The sequence below is a fragment of the Entelurus aequoreus genome, linkage group LG02, assembly GCF_033978785.1.
Source record: "Entelurus aequoreus isolate RoL-2023_Sb linkage group LG02, RoL_Eaeq_v1.1, whole genome shotgun sequence".
Classification (NCBI taxonomy): Eukaryota; Metazoa; Chordata; class Actinopteri; order Syngnathiformes; family Syngnathidae; genus Entelurus; species Entelurus aequoreus.
In genome coordinates this window covers 29,782,716-29,800,461 of record NC_084732.1, presented here as the reverse complement: position 1 = coordinate 29,800,461, position 17,746 = coordinate 29,782,716, and the positions used below count along the sequence as shown (strand labels likewise).

The 17,746-nt window shown below is 42.3% G+C and overlaps 1 protein-coding gene across 1 annotated transcript in view; it reads left to right on the top strand.

Moving 5' to 3' along the window:
• Window positions 1-17,528, top strand: part of LOC133632415 (FERM domain-containing protein 5-like) — a 171,927-nt gene extending 154,399 nt beyond the window's left edge. Inside the window, exon 14 of the mRNA XM_062024823.1 lies at window positions 14,287-17,528. Coding sequence (XP_061880807.1) covers window positions 14,287-14,855 — 569 coding nt within the window. The 3' untranslated portion in view covers window positions 14,856-17,528. The remainder of the gene's footprint in view (window positions 1-14,286) is intronic.
• The last annotated feature ends 218 nt before the right edge of the window (window positions 17,529-17,746 follow it).

Sequence of the window (17,746 nt, the reverse complement as noted above, 5' to 3'; positions counted from 1 at the left end):
TTGTGTTTTATCTTTGACAATGTGTGTTTTACATGCTACTTGTGTTATCTGTTCATTTTTAGCCTTGTTTTCAGTGTTTACTAATTATTGTATGTGTGTCAAAATTGGCAACCATAAACCAAGAAGCATTTTATTACACATCAATAAAGCTTTCTATTCTATTCTAACCTAATTCTAGATTATGGCAGGCTTTATCTAATATGTAAAATAATTGTAAACTTTTCTTTGAGTGCAATAAGAAAAGCCCATGTGTTTAATGCGCTTTTAAATTTTTATTCTAATAATGTTCTTTGGGAGCAATAAGAAACATATGTTTAATCATGAGTTTTATCATAAATGTTCTGTTAAAATGAAGCCAATAATGAAGTTTTTGGAGTTGGCGTTTATTTTGAAAAGTATCAAAAAATATTGAAATACATAACGATTTACATTTTGGTACCAAAATATTGGCATCGGTACAACTCTAGGTGGGACGTATGTGCAAACGTAACTATGTAGTCACTTACGTGCCCGAACGTAAACTATGCAAGTGGTGTCCCAATTCTTAGGGAAGATTACTAAGCTCTACCCCTTTTTACTTCATTTCGAGGGTGTAGTGGTAGTGGGTGAGGGCTAGTGGGAGTGAGTGATGGGGTATATTGGGATTGGGCTTTAGTTGCTGGTCCATTGTTTACTGTGTATTATTCTCCTTAGTTTAGTGGCCTGTTATGTTTTTCAATGCTCCTTTGAACCCTTGGTTTTGTTTTCTTGTTGCTAGGTGACTGATTAGCCGCACCTGCTTTTTGTTTATTGATTAGCGTCCTCACCTGTTTCTGCCCCTAATCACTCCCCTTTATATTCTGGTGTTTTCCCTGTCTTAGTTGCTGGTCCATTGTTCGCTACAGACGACGGTTTGTTTGTTGCTTTTGTTGTTTGTTTCACCCTACGCAAGTTTTTTCACTCTGCTATCTTCATGCAACGCTAAACTAGCATCTAGTTTATGTTCTGTTGCTTTGTATATTGAAGTAAAGAACATCATACCTGCGCCCTACCTGAGGTCCTCGGCATCTTTGGAATCGCAAACACTTAACAACAAGCCAGCTTATGACAACAATATCATACAGGTTTTGGAACGTAAATGAAGTATTGGTGACGGTTTTTGAATGCATTTTTTAAATGATTTAGTGGAAGAATTGATTGCTCTCATTAGTTGCATTGTGACCTACTGAGAACGAGACAATTTTTACATGTTAGAATACAAAGAAAACAAAAACCCTTTGTCTTCCTGTCTCATAAGGATTGTAAATGATAGGGAAAATTCCCCCAGAAAGTGCAGTTTCCCTTTAAATAGGTCAATATTCATAACAACCTTTATTTTTAGTTTTTATTTTAGTTTTTTTTTAAAAGGTCCCACTAAATTCTTGGAGACCCAAAAGGGCTCTACTTATAATAGTGGTAAAAACAATTCATACGTTATTTTTTAAATTTTTTACTTTTGATGTTTAAGTCTCCAGATCAACTTCAGATCTATCGGTCCTTTATACGTTTTTATTATTATTGTCTATCTATATTGGCCCTGCGATGAGGTGGCGATTTGTCCAGGGTGTACCCTGCCTTCTGCCCGAGTGGAGCTGGGATAGACTCCAACACCCCCGCAACCCGAGAAAGACAAGCCGTAGAAAATGGATGGATGGATTATTCTTTCAGGGTTTTTTTTGTTTGTTTCAGGCTCTTTTGTCAAACAAAACTTAGTTTTTTATGGCAAATACAAAACATACAATATTTTTCCCCAAAATTATGGATGACAATTAATTAATGGACTTGACCCTCACATTATTAACTGTATCCACTCGGCATCCATTGCACCGGTCACCCAGGGGGGATCCCCAACATCTGCTGTGCCTTCCGAGGTTTCTAGTTGTTCCCATTGGGTTGAGTTTTTTCTTACCGTGATGTGGGATCTGAGCCAAGAATGTCGTTGTGGTTTGTGCAGCCCTTTGAGACATTTGTGATTAAGGGCTGTATAAGTAAACTTTGATTGATTTATTGATGATTGGAGCCTTTAATAGGTTAATCATTTATGACAACATTGATTTTGATTCATTATTTTTGAGCAATGACAGCCTACATGGCTGCATTTTTAGAATGAGCCGCGGACCGTAAACAGCCCCTGGGCCACACTTTGGACACCACTGATCTAGAGGTTCTCACAGGTGGGTCCAAACAACTTACTCATCAGAGAGGGGCTGTCTCATATTCGGGTCATTACAGTACTTTGAAAAGGGCCCTGACCTTGAACCCTTCGTATGATCCCTTGTGTTTTGTCTCTGTTGGTGGTATTCCCATCGGTAATAATAACTGTCCTAAAATAGCTCCTGCTGTAAGGGGCAGAGATAGGGGGGGGGGGGGGGGGGGGGGGGGGTTCTAGCCAACAGCAGCAAAGTGTGAAAGGGGAGAAGGGGGACTACATTCCCAGGCCTTGTCTTTTCCGTCTGTCTTTCAGTGCAACTGGGACTGTCGACCTGATAGCGACAAGTAGGGCGCTCGCTTTCTAGCTCGTTAGCGCTTTCTAGCTCATTAGTGCAGCACCAAGTGGGGTCAGCAGGAAGAGTCAAGGTCATATCTCTCACCTTGAACCATGGTCAAGTGTCTGATCCGCATTGAGACCAAAGTGAACGTTCACTTGCGCATGATCAACCATTGCTATCGGGATGTGAATGTGCGCGTGTTGTCGCTTGGACCCCGGCTACTGGGGAAGGCTTTAGGAGCCCTTCCGCTCTTTCCCTCCCTTCCGGAAGGTTCTGATACTGGACCGGGACGGGAGTCTAAGGCTCCTTCCAGGCGAGCAGTCCCTCCTCATGGCTACGCAGGTAACATTAGCTTGTTTTGGGAATTTTGGAGATCCCTAAATGCTTCTAGTGTGGTCTCTAAAGTAGCATGCTGCGATCATGACAAGGCTTAAGTGAGACTTCCAGTCTTTCATGCTCACATTAATTATTTCCTTTAGTTATGTCATAAGATAATGATTTCAAAAATACAACATGACCTATAGCTTTAAATGCAGCTTCAATGGTCCTCACAGTAGGCATACATCTGCTGGTTGAGATAGGTTGGTATTAAGTGCTTTATAAGTATCATTACTCCCACTGCAGCAAATATGCTTTCCTTCCAATGATTATTCATCACTTCCCCTATTCATTATTCACATTGCAGAATAAAATAATCTGTTATGAGTGAAAGTGGCAGTAAAGACCACTCGTCGTTTTTCAGTTATTGTGACAGTTCTGAATGGTAACGTGCCTTGAAAAGTGCCATGTTTTTGTTACAAATGGAAAGCAGTAATCTGTGTGTGTTGGCCCTGCATGCGATGAGGTGGCAATTTGTGATGAGGTTGTGACACATTTTTCTTTTCTCCTTAATCACTAACACATTTGTTCACTTCCTGTACTCTATCTGTAACACAGACAACCAAATAAGCAAATTAATACATCAATAAAGCTCACATGAATGGATAATTGATCAATTGTAATTCACATAATTTGCTGAGTAGCGTATGTAATAGATTATAGATAATCGTCTTTTTTTTTGATAAGTAATTTAATAAGTTACATTTATTTGTATAGCATCTTTCACAGAAAAAAAAGCCACAAGTGCTTGACAACACAGTTAAACTATCAGCAATTAAACACAAAATAAAAGGCCAAAATAAATATACTGTATTGGAAATTTTCTTTCAAATAGTCAAAAAAATTGTCTTAGATTTATTTTGAGAAGCTCGAGCATCGCAAAAGGTACAGTCCGCATTTACAGCAGGTATGAAAGGGAAAAGGCGCAAAATGACAGATGTGTCATTCTTTTATACAATGCAAGTGGGAGGGAGGGAGTAACCTTTGACACTGAACAAATGAATTAAGCATGAAGTTCTGTCAAGGCTAAAGCATCATACTGTATGTTAGGTTTGATTCAAAGATCTAAAAGCACAGTACGTTAGGTTTGTTCCTGACTAAAACAACGTCTAAATGTTTATACGATGGCATATATATGTTTTCGAATACAATACAAAACCGCAATTTAAAACAATATGAAAACACAATATAAAACAATATAAATATACTAAGCCTGGACAATTAATAAAATTTTGATTTCAATTTCGATTGTCTTCTCACGATCATGAAAATATAATAATCGGAAAAAACAACAATGGGCCGCGCAACATGCATGCAAATTCCAGGAGCGAATGAGTGGAAAAATGCATGTCTCCTTGAAGTTTGGGATCTTACCATGGTTGATACTTTTATTTGACACATCGCGAGTATGCCTAATCAATAATCACTAAACTCAAAAAAAAATAAGGCCTATGATTTCCGCGTTGACGTAACAGCGGACGGAGTCACAGAATTGGCCAATATCATGAAATCCGCTGTTAAACGCAGTACATCACAGAAATTGACAAAAAAGTGAATGAAATGCTGTCATTGTGAGGAGAAAGAACATTTGTTCGGGAAATTAACGTGTTCGGGGCCACTCATTCATCCCCTAAACATGCAACCGCCCCGTCCTTAACAATTCTAACACGGTCACTTGAAACAGCGACTAAACTACGAAACTAAAACTAGCAAGAACTATTCATACATCTACAACACATCTCATCTGCTTGTGTTGTTGTGAACGACATCATCAATGTAAGATCAACCTACAAACACGACAACAATCGCAACTTGAGTGGAACTAAAAACAATTAAAAGGTAAAAATTGTATTTTATTTTTTGTTATATTGCTATTGTTATTTAAATATATTGTTACTACTATTGATTTACTTGTTGTGGTTTATTCAATACCAATTTATATCCTTTTTTTAACAATAATTAAAGTTGAGTTTTGGTGGTACAATAAATACTCTTGTTTTCAAATTAATAAATAATCGTGTCATTAATCATGATTACAATATCAATCAAAATTGTTATGATCCGCTGCCCGGATCATAGTTTTACGTTTTCAAGTCACATGTGTTTTCAGCACCTTGTTTTGTTTCTGTTGCCATGACGGCAGATTTTGCTCACCTGCCTCTGGTTAGCGTTTGGGACGCGCACCTGTTGCCCGAGCGCTAATCAGAGGGCTATTTAGTCTTCGCCCGGGCAGCACTCTGCCTGGCTTCCTAATTTGCTTTCACGCAACAGCTAACGACCACTTTGTTTCCTGCTAGCTCCCATGCTATATTATTTTGCTTGCTAGCTCCCACGCTAGTCGTTTTTGTTTTTTCCTGTCTGATTTAGCTCCTGAATAAATCATTTTCCTACCTGCAAGCTGTGTCCGAGCCCGTCTGCATCCTTGGGAGAACACCTCGCACCACGATGCGACCAGGTCGTTACAGTAGGAAGCCAGCAAGAAGAAGTTCTCTCGCAGCGAGCACGTCGGAGGAGATGGACGAAGGTGCGTGGATGGTGTTGCGAGCGATGGAGGCGGAGACTCTCCGCTATTCCCCCTCGGAGCGCCAGGACCTGATATGGGGTCCTAACGGAAAGTTGGTCCCAATCCACTCCGTTTGGCCCGAGGACATCGCCACACCTCCGCACCACCGGACACGTCAGCGAAGACGGAAGCCACCCAAGAGGTCTTCACTTCGCTGCCAAGACGCGCCACTCCCTCAAACTCCTCCACCGGTACACAGCAAGCAACATTCAGCCCAAGATTCCCCTCCTCAGATGTTTGGCAACCCAATTGACCATTTCGCCAAACATTTCACCGATTGGGCTGTCAGTCAGCTGGAGACCCACACGGATGACGTCATCCCACCCACTGTGGATGACGTCAGAGACGAAGATTTTTTTTTTAATTCTTCTGCTCCTTTTTGTCAGCCACCTCCTAAGGACTTTAATTCTAAGATAAAACATTTTCAGGACATTTTTGTGAAATGTAAATCTAGTCAGTCCCGGTCACCTGACTTTCTAGCTCCACCCCCAGTGACTATTGCTCCGCCCACTGCACATATTTTTTCCCCCTGTGCTCCCACCCAGTCTCAAGTGGGGAGTAAGAAGAGACATTTTGGACAATTTAGAGGAGAGGATTCTGCCCTCCCACTGACCTCCCTCCACCCACCCTTGAAGACGGTTCCAATCCGCAAGGAGCGCGTCTGGGATCCGCTTTTTGAGGGGGGGGCTAGTACTGGGAGCTGTGCGAGTGGGGTGGCACAACGGCGTGCTAAGCCGCAACCTCCTGCTCGGCCACCGCCACCAGTCCGACGGCGTGCTAAGCCGCAACCTCCTGCTCGGCCACCGCCAGCTGTCCTTCGGCGGGCTAAGCCACAACCTCCTGCCCGGCCGCCACCACCGTTTTTTCGGCCTGCTAAGCCGCAACCGCCAGCTAGGCCACCTGCACCTAAGCTAGCGCCAAGGCTAAGGCTAGCACCAGCTCCACCACAGGTTCCAGTACCTGCACCTCGGCTGGTTCCCACACCAGTACCTGCACCTCGGCTGGTTCCCACACCAGTACCTGCACCTCGACTGGTTCTCACACCAGTACCTGCACCTCGGCTGGTTCCCACACCAGTACCTGCTCCACGGCTGGTTCCCGCACCAGTACCTGCACCACGACTGGTTCTCACACCAGTACCTGCACCACGACTGGTTCTCACACCAGTACCTGCACCACGACTGGTTCTCACACCAGTACCTGCACCACGACTGGTTCTCACACCAGTACCTGCACCACGACTGGTTCTCACACCAGTACCTGCACCACGGCTGGTTCTCACACCAGTACCTGCACCACGGCTGGTTCTCGCACCAGCACCTGTACTACGACTGGTTCTCGCACCAGCACCGGCTGCCACGACAGCGACTCCTGCTGCCACGACAGCGACTCCGGCTGCCACGACAGCGACTCCGGCTGCCACGACAGCGACTCCTGCTGCCACGACAGCGACTCCGGCTGCCACGACAGCGACTCCGGCTGCCACGACAGCGACTCCGGCTGCCACGACAGCGACTCCGGCTGCCACGACAGCGACTCCGGCTGCCACGACAGCGACTCCGGCTGCCACGACAGCGACTCCGGCTGCCACGACAGCGACTCCTGCTGCCACGACAGCGACTCCTGCTGCCACGACAGCGACTCCTGCTGCCACGACAGCGACTCCGGCTGCCACGACAGCGACTCCTGCTGCCACGACAGCGACTCCTGCTGCCACGACAGCGACTCCTGCTGCCACGACAGCGACTCCTGCTGCCACGACAGCGACTCCGGCTGCCACGACAGCGACTCCGGCTGCCACGACAGCGACTCCGGCTGCCACGGCGACGTCGACTCCTCCGGCTTCCACGGCGACGTCGACTCCTACCGCTTCCACGGCGACATCTGAGCGACCTCGAGTGGTCCGGCGGCGCAAGCGGAAAGCAGGTCCCCGCATGCAGCCCTCGAGGTCAGTGAAGGGACGCCAGTGGCGCAAACAGCAGCGACATTCAAGACTTTGTTGCAGGACTCAGAGGCTGCTGAAATTCTGGCGCCACTCACGCCCACCTTCTCGGCGGCCACGAATGTGGCCTTACCGTGGTCGCCCGCCTCGCCCGCCTCGCCAGCGGCGGCGGCGTTCCATTCGCCGCCACCACCTGACCCTTCCCCGGTGGATTCGGGGACACGTGGCCTGGCGACCCACCACCAAGTCACCCCCCCGCCCGCCCTTGACTCGTGAACTTTTTGCTTGTTTTTTTTTTCGGGTTCCAGTTGTTTTTTTTGTTTTCAAGGGACATCTGGAATCTGTCCTTTTAGGGGGGGGTACTGTTATGATCCGCTGCCCGGATCATAGTTTTACGTTTTCAAGTCACATGTGTTTTCAGCACCTTGTTTTGTTTCTGTTGCCATGACGGCAGATTTTGCTCACCTGCCTCTGGTTAGCGTTTGGGACGCGCACCTGTTGCCCGAGCGCTAATCAAAGGGCTATTTAGTCTTCGCCCGGGCAGCACTCTGCCTGGCTTCCTAATTTGCTTTCACGCAACAGCTAACGACCACTTTGTTTCCTGCTAGCTCTCATGCTATATTATTTTGCTTGCTAGCTCCCACGCTAGTCGTTTTTGTTTTTTCCTGTCTGATTTAGTTCCTGAATAAATCATTTTCCTACCTGCAAGCTGTGTCCGAGCCCGTCTGCATCCTTGGGAGAACACCTCGCACCACGATGCGACCAGGTCGTTACACAAAATAATGATGATTATTATTGCCTTAATCGTCCAGCCCTAAAATATACAGTATAAAACAATACAAAAGACAACATAAAAATCATAGCAGCCCAAAAGTAGCTAATTAAAAGCCTAATCAAATAAATTAGCCTTAAGTTTGCTTTTGAAAGTGTCAACAGATTCAATTGAGCGCAATGAGGGCGGAAGATTGTTCCAAAGCATGGGAGCAACAGCCTGAAAGGATCGGTCACATCTAGTCCAAAAACGAGTGCGTAGTAGAACCTTTAGCAGATTTTGATCCACAGACCTCAGAGCCCGAGTTGGGGTGTAAGGCTGGATCAGATCACTGATATAAGAAGGAGCCTGGCCATGCAAGGCTTTGAAGGCTACAACCAGGATTTTACATTTGATCCCGTAGGATCAAATGTAAAATTTAAACTAGGGAATATATATGGGTCCTCTTAATTGTACGGGTCAAAATTCTGGTTGGAGAGTTTTGCACTAATTGTAATTGAGAGAGCTCCTTTCTTGTTCAGACATGAAAATAGACTATTACAATAGTCTAAACGTGAAGACACAAAAGCATGAATAATAAGCTCTAAATCATTCTGTGACACCTTTTTCCTAAGTTTAGAGATTTTCCCTAGTTTAATTAAGCAGTTTTTCATCAGCTGCTTACGATGCTGCACTAATGACATGTCTTTGTCAAAGATAATTCCCAAGTTTCTGAAGCTTGGCTTAGTAGACTAGAGTAACCCAAGTTTTGTTTAATCCCTGGAATTAAATCATCAGGTGCAATAACCATTGTTTCCATTTTGTCTGCATTGAGCTGCAAAGAGTCCACTAAACAATCGAGCAAGGAGTTAAGCTTCGGGATCTCAGACGGTTTAAAAGAGGCAGGAAAGCTGGATATAATCAGCAAATAGGTAGGAAGAAACATCACTACACCTTTGCATGATGTTTCCCAAAAGGATCAATAACAGCAAAAATAAGACAGGACCCAAAACTCAACGTGGAGGCACTCCACACAACAAATCCGCTGACTCAGACCTTATTTCGTTAGCTGTAACACTAACACTACGCCCAGATAAATACAAGGAGAAACACTGTAGATAAGACAAGTTTATTAGATGTTTCCCTACACTTAGAGTTTGAACAGTTTCTTAAATAGGATCATATTAGTAAATTGCACATGGTATACAGAGGATAGACGGTTACTCATTGTAGCTTTAAACTGTCCCTTTTAAAATATGTCATTATAGACAGATAATTTGTTCCAGGGTCAAGACATCATCATTATCAGGGTCAAACTGTCCATCCATTCATCCGTTTTCTACCGCTTGTCCCTTTTGGGGTCGCGGGGGGTGCTGGAGTCAAACTGTCATCATTCTTAATTGTCATACAAGGGTAAAATATGTTTTTCTGTTTTTTTTCAAAAGCTAATCAGTACATTAAAATTAAATGTGTTACTTATCAAAAGCACCAGTGTCGTCAATCAGACAAAACACATTTTAGTGATAAAATGATATTAGCATCTGGTAATATTTATTTATCAAGTAGTTTTTATTTCAATTGATGCAGTATGTTAAAAAGGAACTGCACTTTTTTTGGAATGTTGCCTATCTCTCACAATCATTATGAGAGACAAAAACCCACGTCTTTTTTTAAAGGATTCTAAAGATGGTAAAAAAAAAAAAAAAACGTTTCCAAGATGCGGCTAATAGGAGTCACCATTGTAGCCTTCAAAGCCCTCTGAAACAACTTCAAAACCCTCCATCAACGTTTTATAATCACAAGGCAAGTATATATATAATGTATTAACAGACACGTTCATAACAATATTAGACTTAGACTTAGACTTAGACAAACTTTAATGATCCACAAGGGAAATTGTTCAACACAGTAGCTCAGTTACAATGATGGAAAGTGTAAGGATGGAAAGGACAATGCAGGTATAAATAGACTAAATATAGCGATATAAAATATAACATAACATATATACGAATATATACATAATATGTGTACAGTATATTATATATACAGATATATTATATCATGTCTGTAACATATATACAATATATACCAATGACCATGTACAATATTTCAGTATATGTGACAGCAGCAGCATAAAATAGAGAGTAGATCCAGCAGAAAATAGACATTAAAAACAAAGAGAAGTAGCTAACATGTCAGGTGTCAGGTAATAGACAGATATCATCTATTGCTGTATGGCGAGTGATTATACAGCTGGATGGAGTGCGGAATACAATATTTACCGTATTTTAGTCATTTTACGCAAAATCGGGACTTAGTTCCTCAGCGCATTTATTTCTGTTTCCATAGCAGCACACTTCCGACTTTCGGCGAAAAATCAGTGTTCCTACTTCCGGAAACCAACGCGTGTGTGTTCTAATCATGGCCGACTTCGTAATAGACAAGGAAAATGGCTATTTTTGGACAAATGAGGATTCACAACCTTATTTCTTTAACCTGAATATGAACTACTGGTTACTGTATAGAAGCGAGCACGAAGAGAGGGTGAAATGACGAAGCAGACGGAAGCCGAGAGAGTCAGGGCCGGCGTGACTTGACAGTGTAAATGTGGAACTCGGAGCCAATTTTTGCTTACCCAAAATCAACTGGAAAGTAACATCCGCGGCTAGCTCAACCAAACAGACAACTGTCCATCGAGTGAGTGAGTCCCTTTAATATTAATCATGATACATGCAGCACATAGTGCTTGTTATTACAACTACATACGCTGCCGAGCCAGCTGTGTACAAACAAAACATGAAATGTATGCTAATACTTTACGGATACTGTAATATGATTGCTTATGTTTTTCAGTCAGTACAGATTGGTGTTCTATCCCATTGTGTTGTGCATTACAAAAAGCGATTCAGCTGTTGACGCAGAAGCTCGCTTACGGCTAATACCGTGACATGTGTTTCTACGCTAGAAAAACAGTTCCTCTGTGTTCACTCTTAGAAAAACAATGTCACTACAGCTTGATTATTATACAGGTTACAGAACATAAATGAAGTATTGTTAGCAGTTTTTAGATGCATTTTTAGAGTGATTTAGAGGCAGAATGGATTGCTCCCATTAGCTGCATTGCTAACCACATAGAAGGAGCCGATTTTTAAAAATTAGAATGCAAAAAAACCCAAAAACTTTCGTCTTCTTGTATTAGTATGTAGTATTTTTACTACTGTTCCAGTCTTGTTGATATCATGAAAGGCAGTTTTTATGTGAGCATTTTATATGAATGTGAAACTAACAACAACTCACGCTTCAATTTGATTCAGATTCTTGGGGTGACAATTTGACTTAGAACAGTGATTCTCAAACTGTGCTCCATCTAGTGGTATGCCAAATAATCACTCAATAAAATTTTCAAACACAGTGTTACTGTTCAAACTCTGAAATTTTACAGTGGCCAATAATATTAAATATACTTAAATAAATAAAACGTTGCCTTGTTTAAATGAATATTCAGGCATGCTACCACCATACTTGCCAACTCTCCCGATTTTTCCGCAAGACTCCCAAATTTCAGTGCCCCTCACGAAAATCTCCTGGGGCAACCATTCTCCCGAATTTCTCCCGATTTTCACCCGGACAACAATATTAAGGGCGTGCCGGGATGGCACTGCCTTTAGCGTCCTCTACAACCTGTCTACGCGTCCGCTTTTTCACCATACAAACAGCGTGCCGGCCCAGTCACAAGTTGTATGCGGCTTTTATATACACACGAAAGTGACTGCAAGACATACTTGATCAACAGCCATACAGGTCACACTGAGGGTAGCCGTATAAACAACTTTAACACTGTTACAAATATGCGCCACACTGTGAACCCACACCAAACAAGAATGACAAACACATTTCGGGAGAACATCCGCACCGTAACACAACATAAACACAACAGAACAAATACCCAGAATCCCTTGCATCCCTAACTCTTCCGGGCTACAATATACACCCCCGCTACCACCAAACCCTGCCCCCCCAACCCCGCCCCCCACGCCCCCAATCTCCCGAATTCGACGGTCTCAAGGTTGGCAAGTATGCCTACTACACTACTGTATTTTAATGTGGGTCACATGGTACTTTGTCAGACAAGTGTTTTCTGAGAGGGGAACTTGGCGATAAAAGTTTGAGAACCACTGATCTAGAATCAATCCTCGATTCAAACCGACTCTCACAATATAATATTTGGTGATTCTAAAACCTTTACAAACTGGTTACAGGTTACAAAAGGCCCGTTTGGCTGCTGAATTAAACGCTCAGCGAGTAAGCGCGTATATGGCGTAAAAAACATCTTTAAGAATCGGTTCTTGAAAATGTTGAATTAATTCAGAATAAGAACCACAATTCGGAAGTGAATCTATTAATTCCGGCATCGGTAGCATTTTAACTTTATTAATTTGTCACGGGAGAGATGTGGCGGCAAGAAGAGGTGGACCCAAATGAATGCAACAGCACATTGCTACTCAAAAAAAGGTTCATTCCAATAGACTTGAGAAACGTAGGATCAAAAAATATGAAGTTGAAAGTAAAACTGTCCAAAGCACACAAAACAAAGTGAAAAGCTATAACACTACAAACGCTAACACTGGATCGGCGCAAATCTCACCACATAAGACATTAGACGACCAGACAAAGACTAGACAGAAAAGTGAGAACTAAGTGCACAGACTATTTAGACGAGTCAATAAACCTGGACTAGACACATGAGAAACAAGAAAAGCTGATTGGAGGAGAAAAAGGGGTCAGATCAAGACACAGGTGCAACTCAGGACACAAACAAGTAAATGTGGGACAAAACATAAGACAAACAGAAACAAATCCTGACATTAACTGTCATACACGGCGTGTAAAAATAATTTAATATATTAAAACAACAGAATGCTCTTTCAACATATCCTTTAGCTGGAATGTGGAAATGTAAAAGCAAATGTGTCTTATTTTTTAACATCATGTGTATAGCAGGGCAGCACAGTGGGACAGGGGTTAGTAAGTGTGCCTCACAATACGAAGGTCCTGGGTCCTGTGTGAATGTGAGTGTGAATGTTGTCTGTCTATCTGTGTTGGCCCTGCGATGAGGTGGCGACTTGTCCAGGCTGTACCCCGCCTTCCGGTGTGCAGCTGAGATAGGCTCCAGCACACCCCGCCACCCCGTAGGGGACAAGCGGGGGACTAGTTGGCTTATGAGCTAGCATGTAGCCTTTGCAGCTAACGTTAATGGACACCGGAAAAGGGTGGAGTGCCATCTCCGGGTTAGGTGGGAGATCTTTCCCCGAGTGGAGGAGTTTAAGTACCTCGGGGTCTTCTTCACGAGTGAGGGAAGAGTGGATCATGAGATCGACAGGCGGATCGGTGCAGCGTCTTCAGTAATGCGGACACTGTATCGATCCGTTGTAGTAAAGAAGGAGCTGAGCTGAAAGGCAAAGCTCTCAATTTAGCGGTCGATCTATGTTCCCATCCTCACCTGTGGTCATGAGCTTTGGGTTACGACCAAAAGGACAAGATCACGGGTACAAGCGGCCGAGATGAGTTTCTTCCGTCGGGTGGCGGGGCTCTCCCTTAGAAATAGGGAGGAGCTCAAAGTAAAGCCGCTGCTCCTCCACATCGAGGGGAGCCAGATGAGGTGGTTCGGGCCACCCGGACGCCTCCATGGGGAGGTGTTTAGGGCACGTCCGACCGGTAGGAGGCCACGGAGAAGACCCAGGACACGTTGGGAAGACTACGTCTCCCGGCTGGCCTGGGAACGCCTCGGAATCCCCCGGGAGGAGCTGGATAAAGTGGGTGGGGAGAGGGAAGTCTGGGCTTCTCTGCTTAGGCTGCTGCCCCCACAACCCGACCTCGGATAAGCGGAAGAAAATGGATGGATGGATGGGAAAACCAAAATACTGTATTTTATTTTAATGGTTATCTTCTCAATTTCAACATTTTTAACTGGAATAGACAAAATGTTCCAGGCTATATGCTAAAATTAAGATGATGCATAAAGTCTGACTAAAAAAGTAAATTACTCTTAATACTAGGGACTTTTCTAGACTCCTGTCCTAACTTTGTCAGTTTCAGTTTTTAATGTTTGTATTTTGAAACATAATTCCTACTCTCTTGTTTACAGGCCTTGAGTCCCTCCGAGATAGCGCACACTCCACGCCGGTCCGCTCCGTCTCCCATGGCGACTCCTTCATGCCCTCTAGAGGCCAGACGGTAGATGGCGGCGAGGCCAGCACCTCAGCGGTCATCTCCGACGAGGCCTACAGCCCCTCAGACAGCGTCATGCCTACGCCCGTGGCCGAACACGGAATGGAGATGCACCTCAACGGCGCCCCCCGCAGCATTGACGATGAAGAGTGCGGGGTTTCGTTGGAAGGCCAGGTAGCAGAGTCCAGGGTTGGTAGAAGAGCGCCACGTTTGGCTAGAAGCAGGCCATCGCCCCCTAGTGACGTGGAGGAGCTGCACAAGTTCATCCTGAGCGTTCTCCGTTTGTTCCTGGTCACCATCGGACTGCTCTTCGCCCTGCTGCTGCTCCTCATCATGCTGACAGAGTCCGATCTGGACATCGCCTTCCTGAGAGACATCCGCAAGACCCCCGAATTCCAGCAGTTCCACATTGAGTATTTCTGCCCGCTGCGGCGCTGGTTCGCCTGTAAACTCAGATGGATGGGGGGGCTCCTCATCAGCAAGTGAGGCCCCGGAAGAGAATGACGCTGCTGCAAAAGCGTCCACCAAAACAAAGATGGCGGCCCATTTCCCAAATACGCACAGATTTTCCATGTCACAAGTCACGGACTGTCTCTTATTTGTGCTCATATTACGACAGTTAATTTAAATATATTATTTTGTACAATGTCCTGGTAGGAAAAAAATAACATTAAATGAGAAAAAGTTTGTGTTTAAAAATGTAAAAATATTTTATCTGAAAAAAAGAGAAAAAAAGCAATAATATTTTTATTGAATAATTAATACAATTAATAATAATTAATATCAATAATAATATATAATTAAAACAATTTGGACTATTTATAAATTATTAGTATGTGTTACCATTATTGATACTATTAATATACTGTGGTCTGTTTGCACAGCTGTTTCTAATATTTTGACTGTGTCATGTAGCTAAAAAAAAACAAAAAGGTATAAAGAACAGTAGAAACAGTCGATGCAGTGCAGTTCTACACTACAACCACAATAATAAACATATTGTTACAGTAATAATAGACTGTACAAGTGTAACCATTATGTGTACTGTACATTATGGAACGTTATTGTCGAAAGTTTTAGTTATGGTATAGATGCGTTCTAATTTGTAGCAACAATAAGGATGGTAAGTTATATGATCATGCGGGCGAGAAAGAAAGTGGGAAATGAGAATAAAGATAAATGGAGATAGGATGAGCTATGATTAAAGTATGATAAATTTGTACAATTGTAGGTGTTCAAGGTATAGGTTATTTGGTGCCATAATAAAATAAATATAACGATGTTGGAATGAATTTAAAAGATTGGAAATAATTATAAACTGAACATTTATACAAACTATATATAGTATAATTTAACTGCTATGCTGTCAATTTGAAGAATAAATACCTGTCATAACAAGTATTAAACAAGTAATAAATGTGTTAACCCAGTTCGGATACATAAATGTGTCAATAATTTCACATTTAACTGAATAATTAGCTAATTTAATACATTTTCATTTTATTAAGTCACTTTTATTATTTATTTAATTAGTTATCTTTGAGGGATTATAATAAGTATAATTAGTCAATCAATTAATTGGATTCAATAAAAATAAAAATATCTACAAATATCAAATTGAATGATTCATTTATTTGATTTGATTTATTTTTAGCATTAAGTAACCTTTAATATATTCAAACTGTGTTTTTCGTTTTGGCTTTAAATGATTAGAGATTAGTTTTGTTTCGCTGTGCACTTTAGTAATTTACCATCCAAAGACAGCAGCAGAATGAAAGTGGTAGTTTTCAAAAATCAAACGAGCAGCCAAATAATGCTCACGTCTACAATCATCGTGTGTGCAGACAATAGACGGACGTGACCTAAAGTTAGTATAGTTCTCGTCAACTGGTTTGTGCAATGCTGTTAATCACAGACTATAACTAATCCTGTCACTGGTGGCTATAATGTGACATCGCTGCATCGTTTGTAAAGTGCAAAAATGAGCTGAAGTCCAGCTTTTTCAGTTTTTTTTAAGTGATAAGTGAAAGTTGTGTTGTGTGTTTCATGTTGCAATCCCGCTGACATAATTTTCATTAATGCGCCAACCAAAGAAACCTGATTTGTGTTTGTGCTGCTTTAGCCTTAGCCTGCAGTGTCTTTACTGGCGTAACGTTTAAATCACTGGTTGGACTATAGACCCCAATTAGTTACACTCTTTGTGATTCTTCATCTTACCAAGACATTTTGGACAATTGTAGACTTACATTGTGGAAGAAGGGAAGACACTTTTTTGTCCCTTTGAGAAAAAACAAAATGGTTATATAGGGTCTAACTTCACTTTTTCACTTACTGTACAGCCAGGTGTCCAAAATTGTCTTCACTAGTTTAGATTAAAGTGCTAAAAAGTCAGTGGAAAATGACAAATAAGCACTGAAAATGTGTCAAGCGTTGGCAATGAATGAACTCGCTCTTGCTAGCAATCCCAGAATGCACTGCGTCATGTCAGCCATTTGGATTTGCTAATAACTAACATATTAGAGTGCTGATATAAACACCAATAAAGCTAAGTTTGTTTTTAATTGGGGCCTACTTAGTTAGATATTGTGGCAAGCTTGGTGATTTTAGCACTATTAAAGACAAGTTAAGACGCACAAAAGGTATTTTATGGTGTGTTGGTTTTTTTTTTAAGAAGCAATAAATACTGCAGACTGTGTACATTTATGGATGTTGCAGTTTGCTGGAAGCTGTCTGAAGCTGAGGATGCATGAGTGAAGGATTTTTTGCTGCGTTGTTAAAGTCTTTCAAATCTTTTTTTTTTAATGTTAATCACATCTGCTTACGTTGCCTATCCACTTGCTTGGATTGCTTGGAAGTGTTCGACTGGCAATGAACCTTTTGTCTTATACTTGGGTGGTGGTGCACAAGTAGCAATTATCAACCTGGAATTTTAAATTTAACATGTTTCATTAACACCATCCTGAGAGGGAAGACCAGATATGATTGATTTAAAATATGATTTTACCCTGTGTTCCTTCCTTATAGTCCATCCAATCATGGCTCTGTGCGTGTGAAAGCATGTCTTCTGCATTTATTATTGCCTCCTAACATGACAAACATTCAAAAATCAACTGATGACTGACTCATGTACTCAGTTTATGAATAAATATATATTCTTGACATGTGGCAACAACTACTGTAGTCTCTTTATCTTTTTAACAAACAGCAGAACATAGAAATTATATTGGAAATACACAAAAGTGAGTCTTTAGCCATTGGAAGAATTGAAAAAAGTAATTTCCGGAAAAAGGCACAATACATTTTTTTATTGCAACAATGTGGCCATATATACCTGTGTAAAGTTGGTCCCCCTTAGCATTGCAAATATTACAATAACA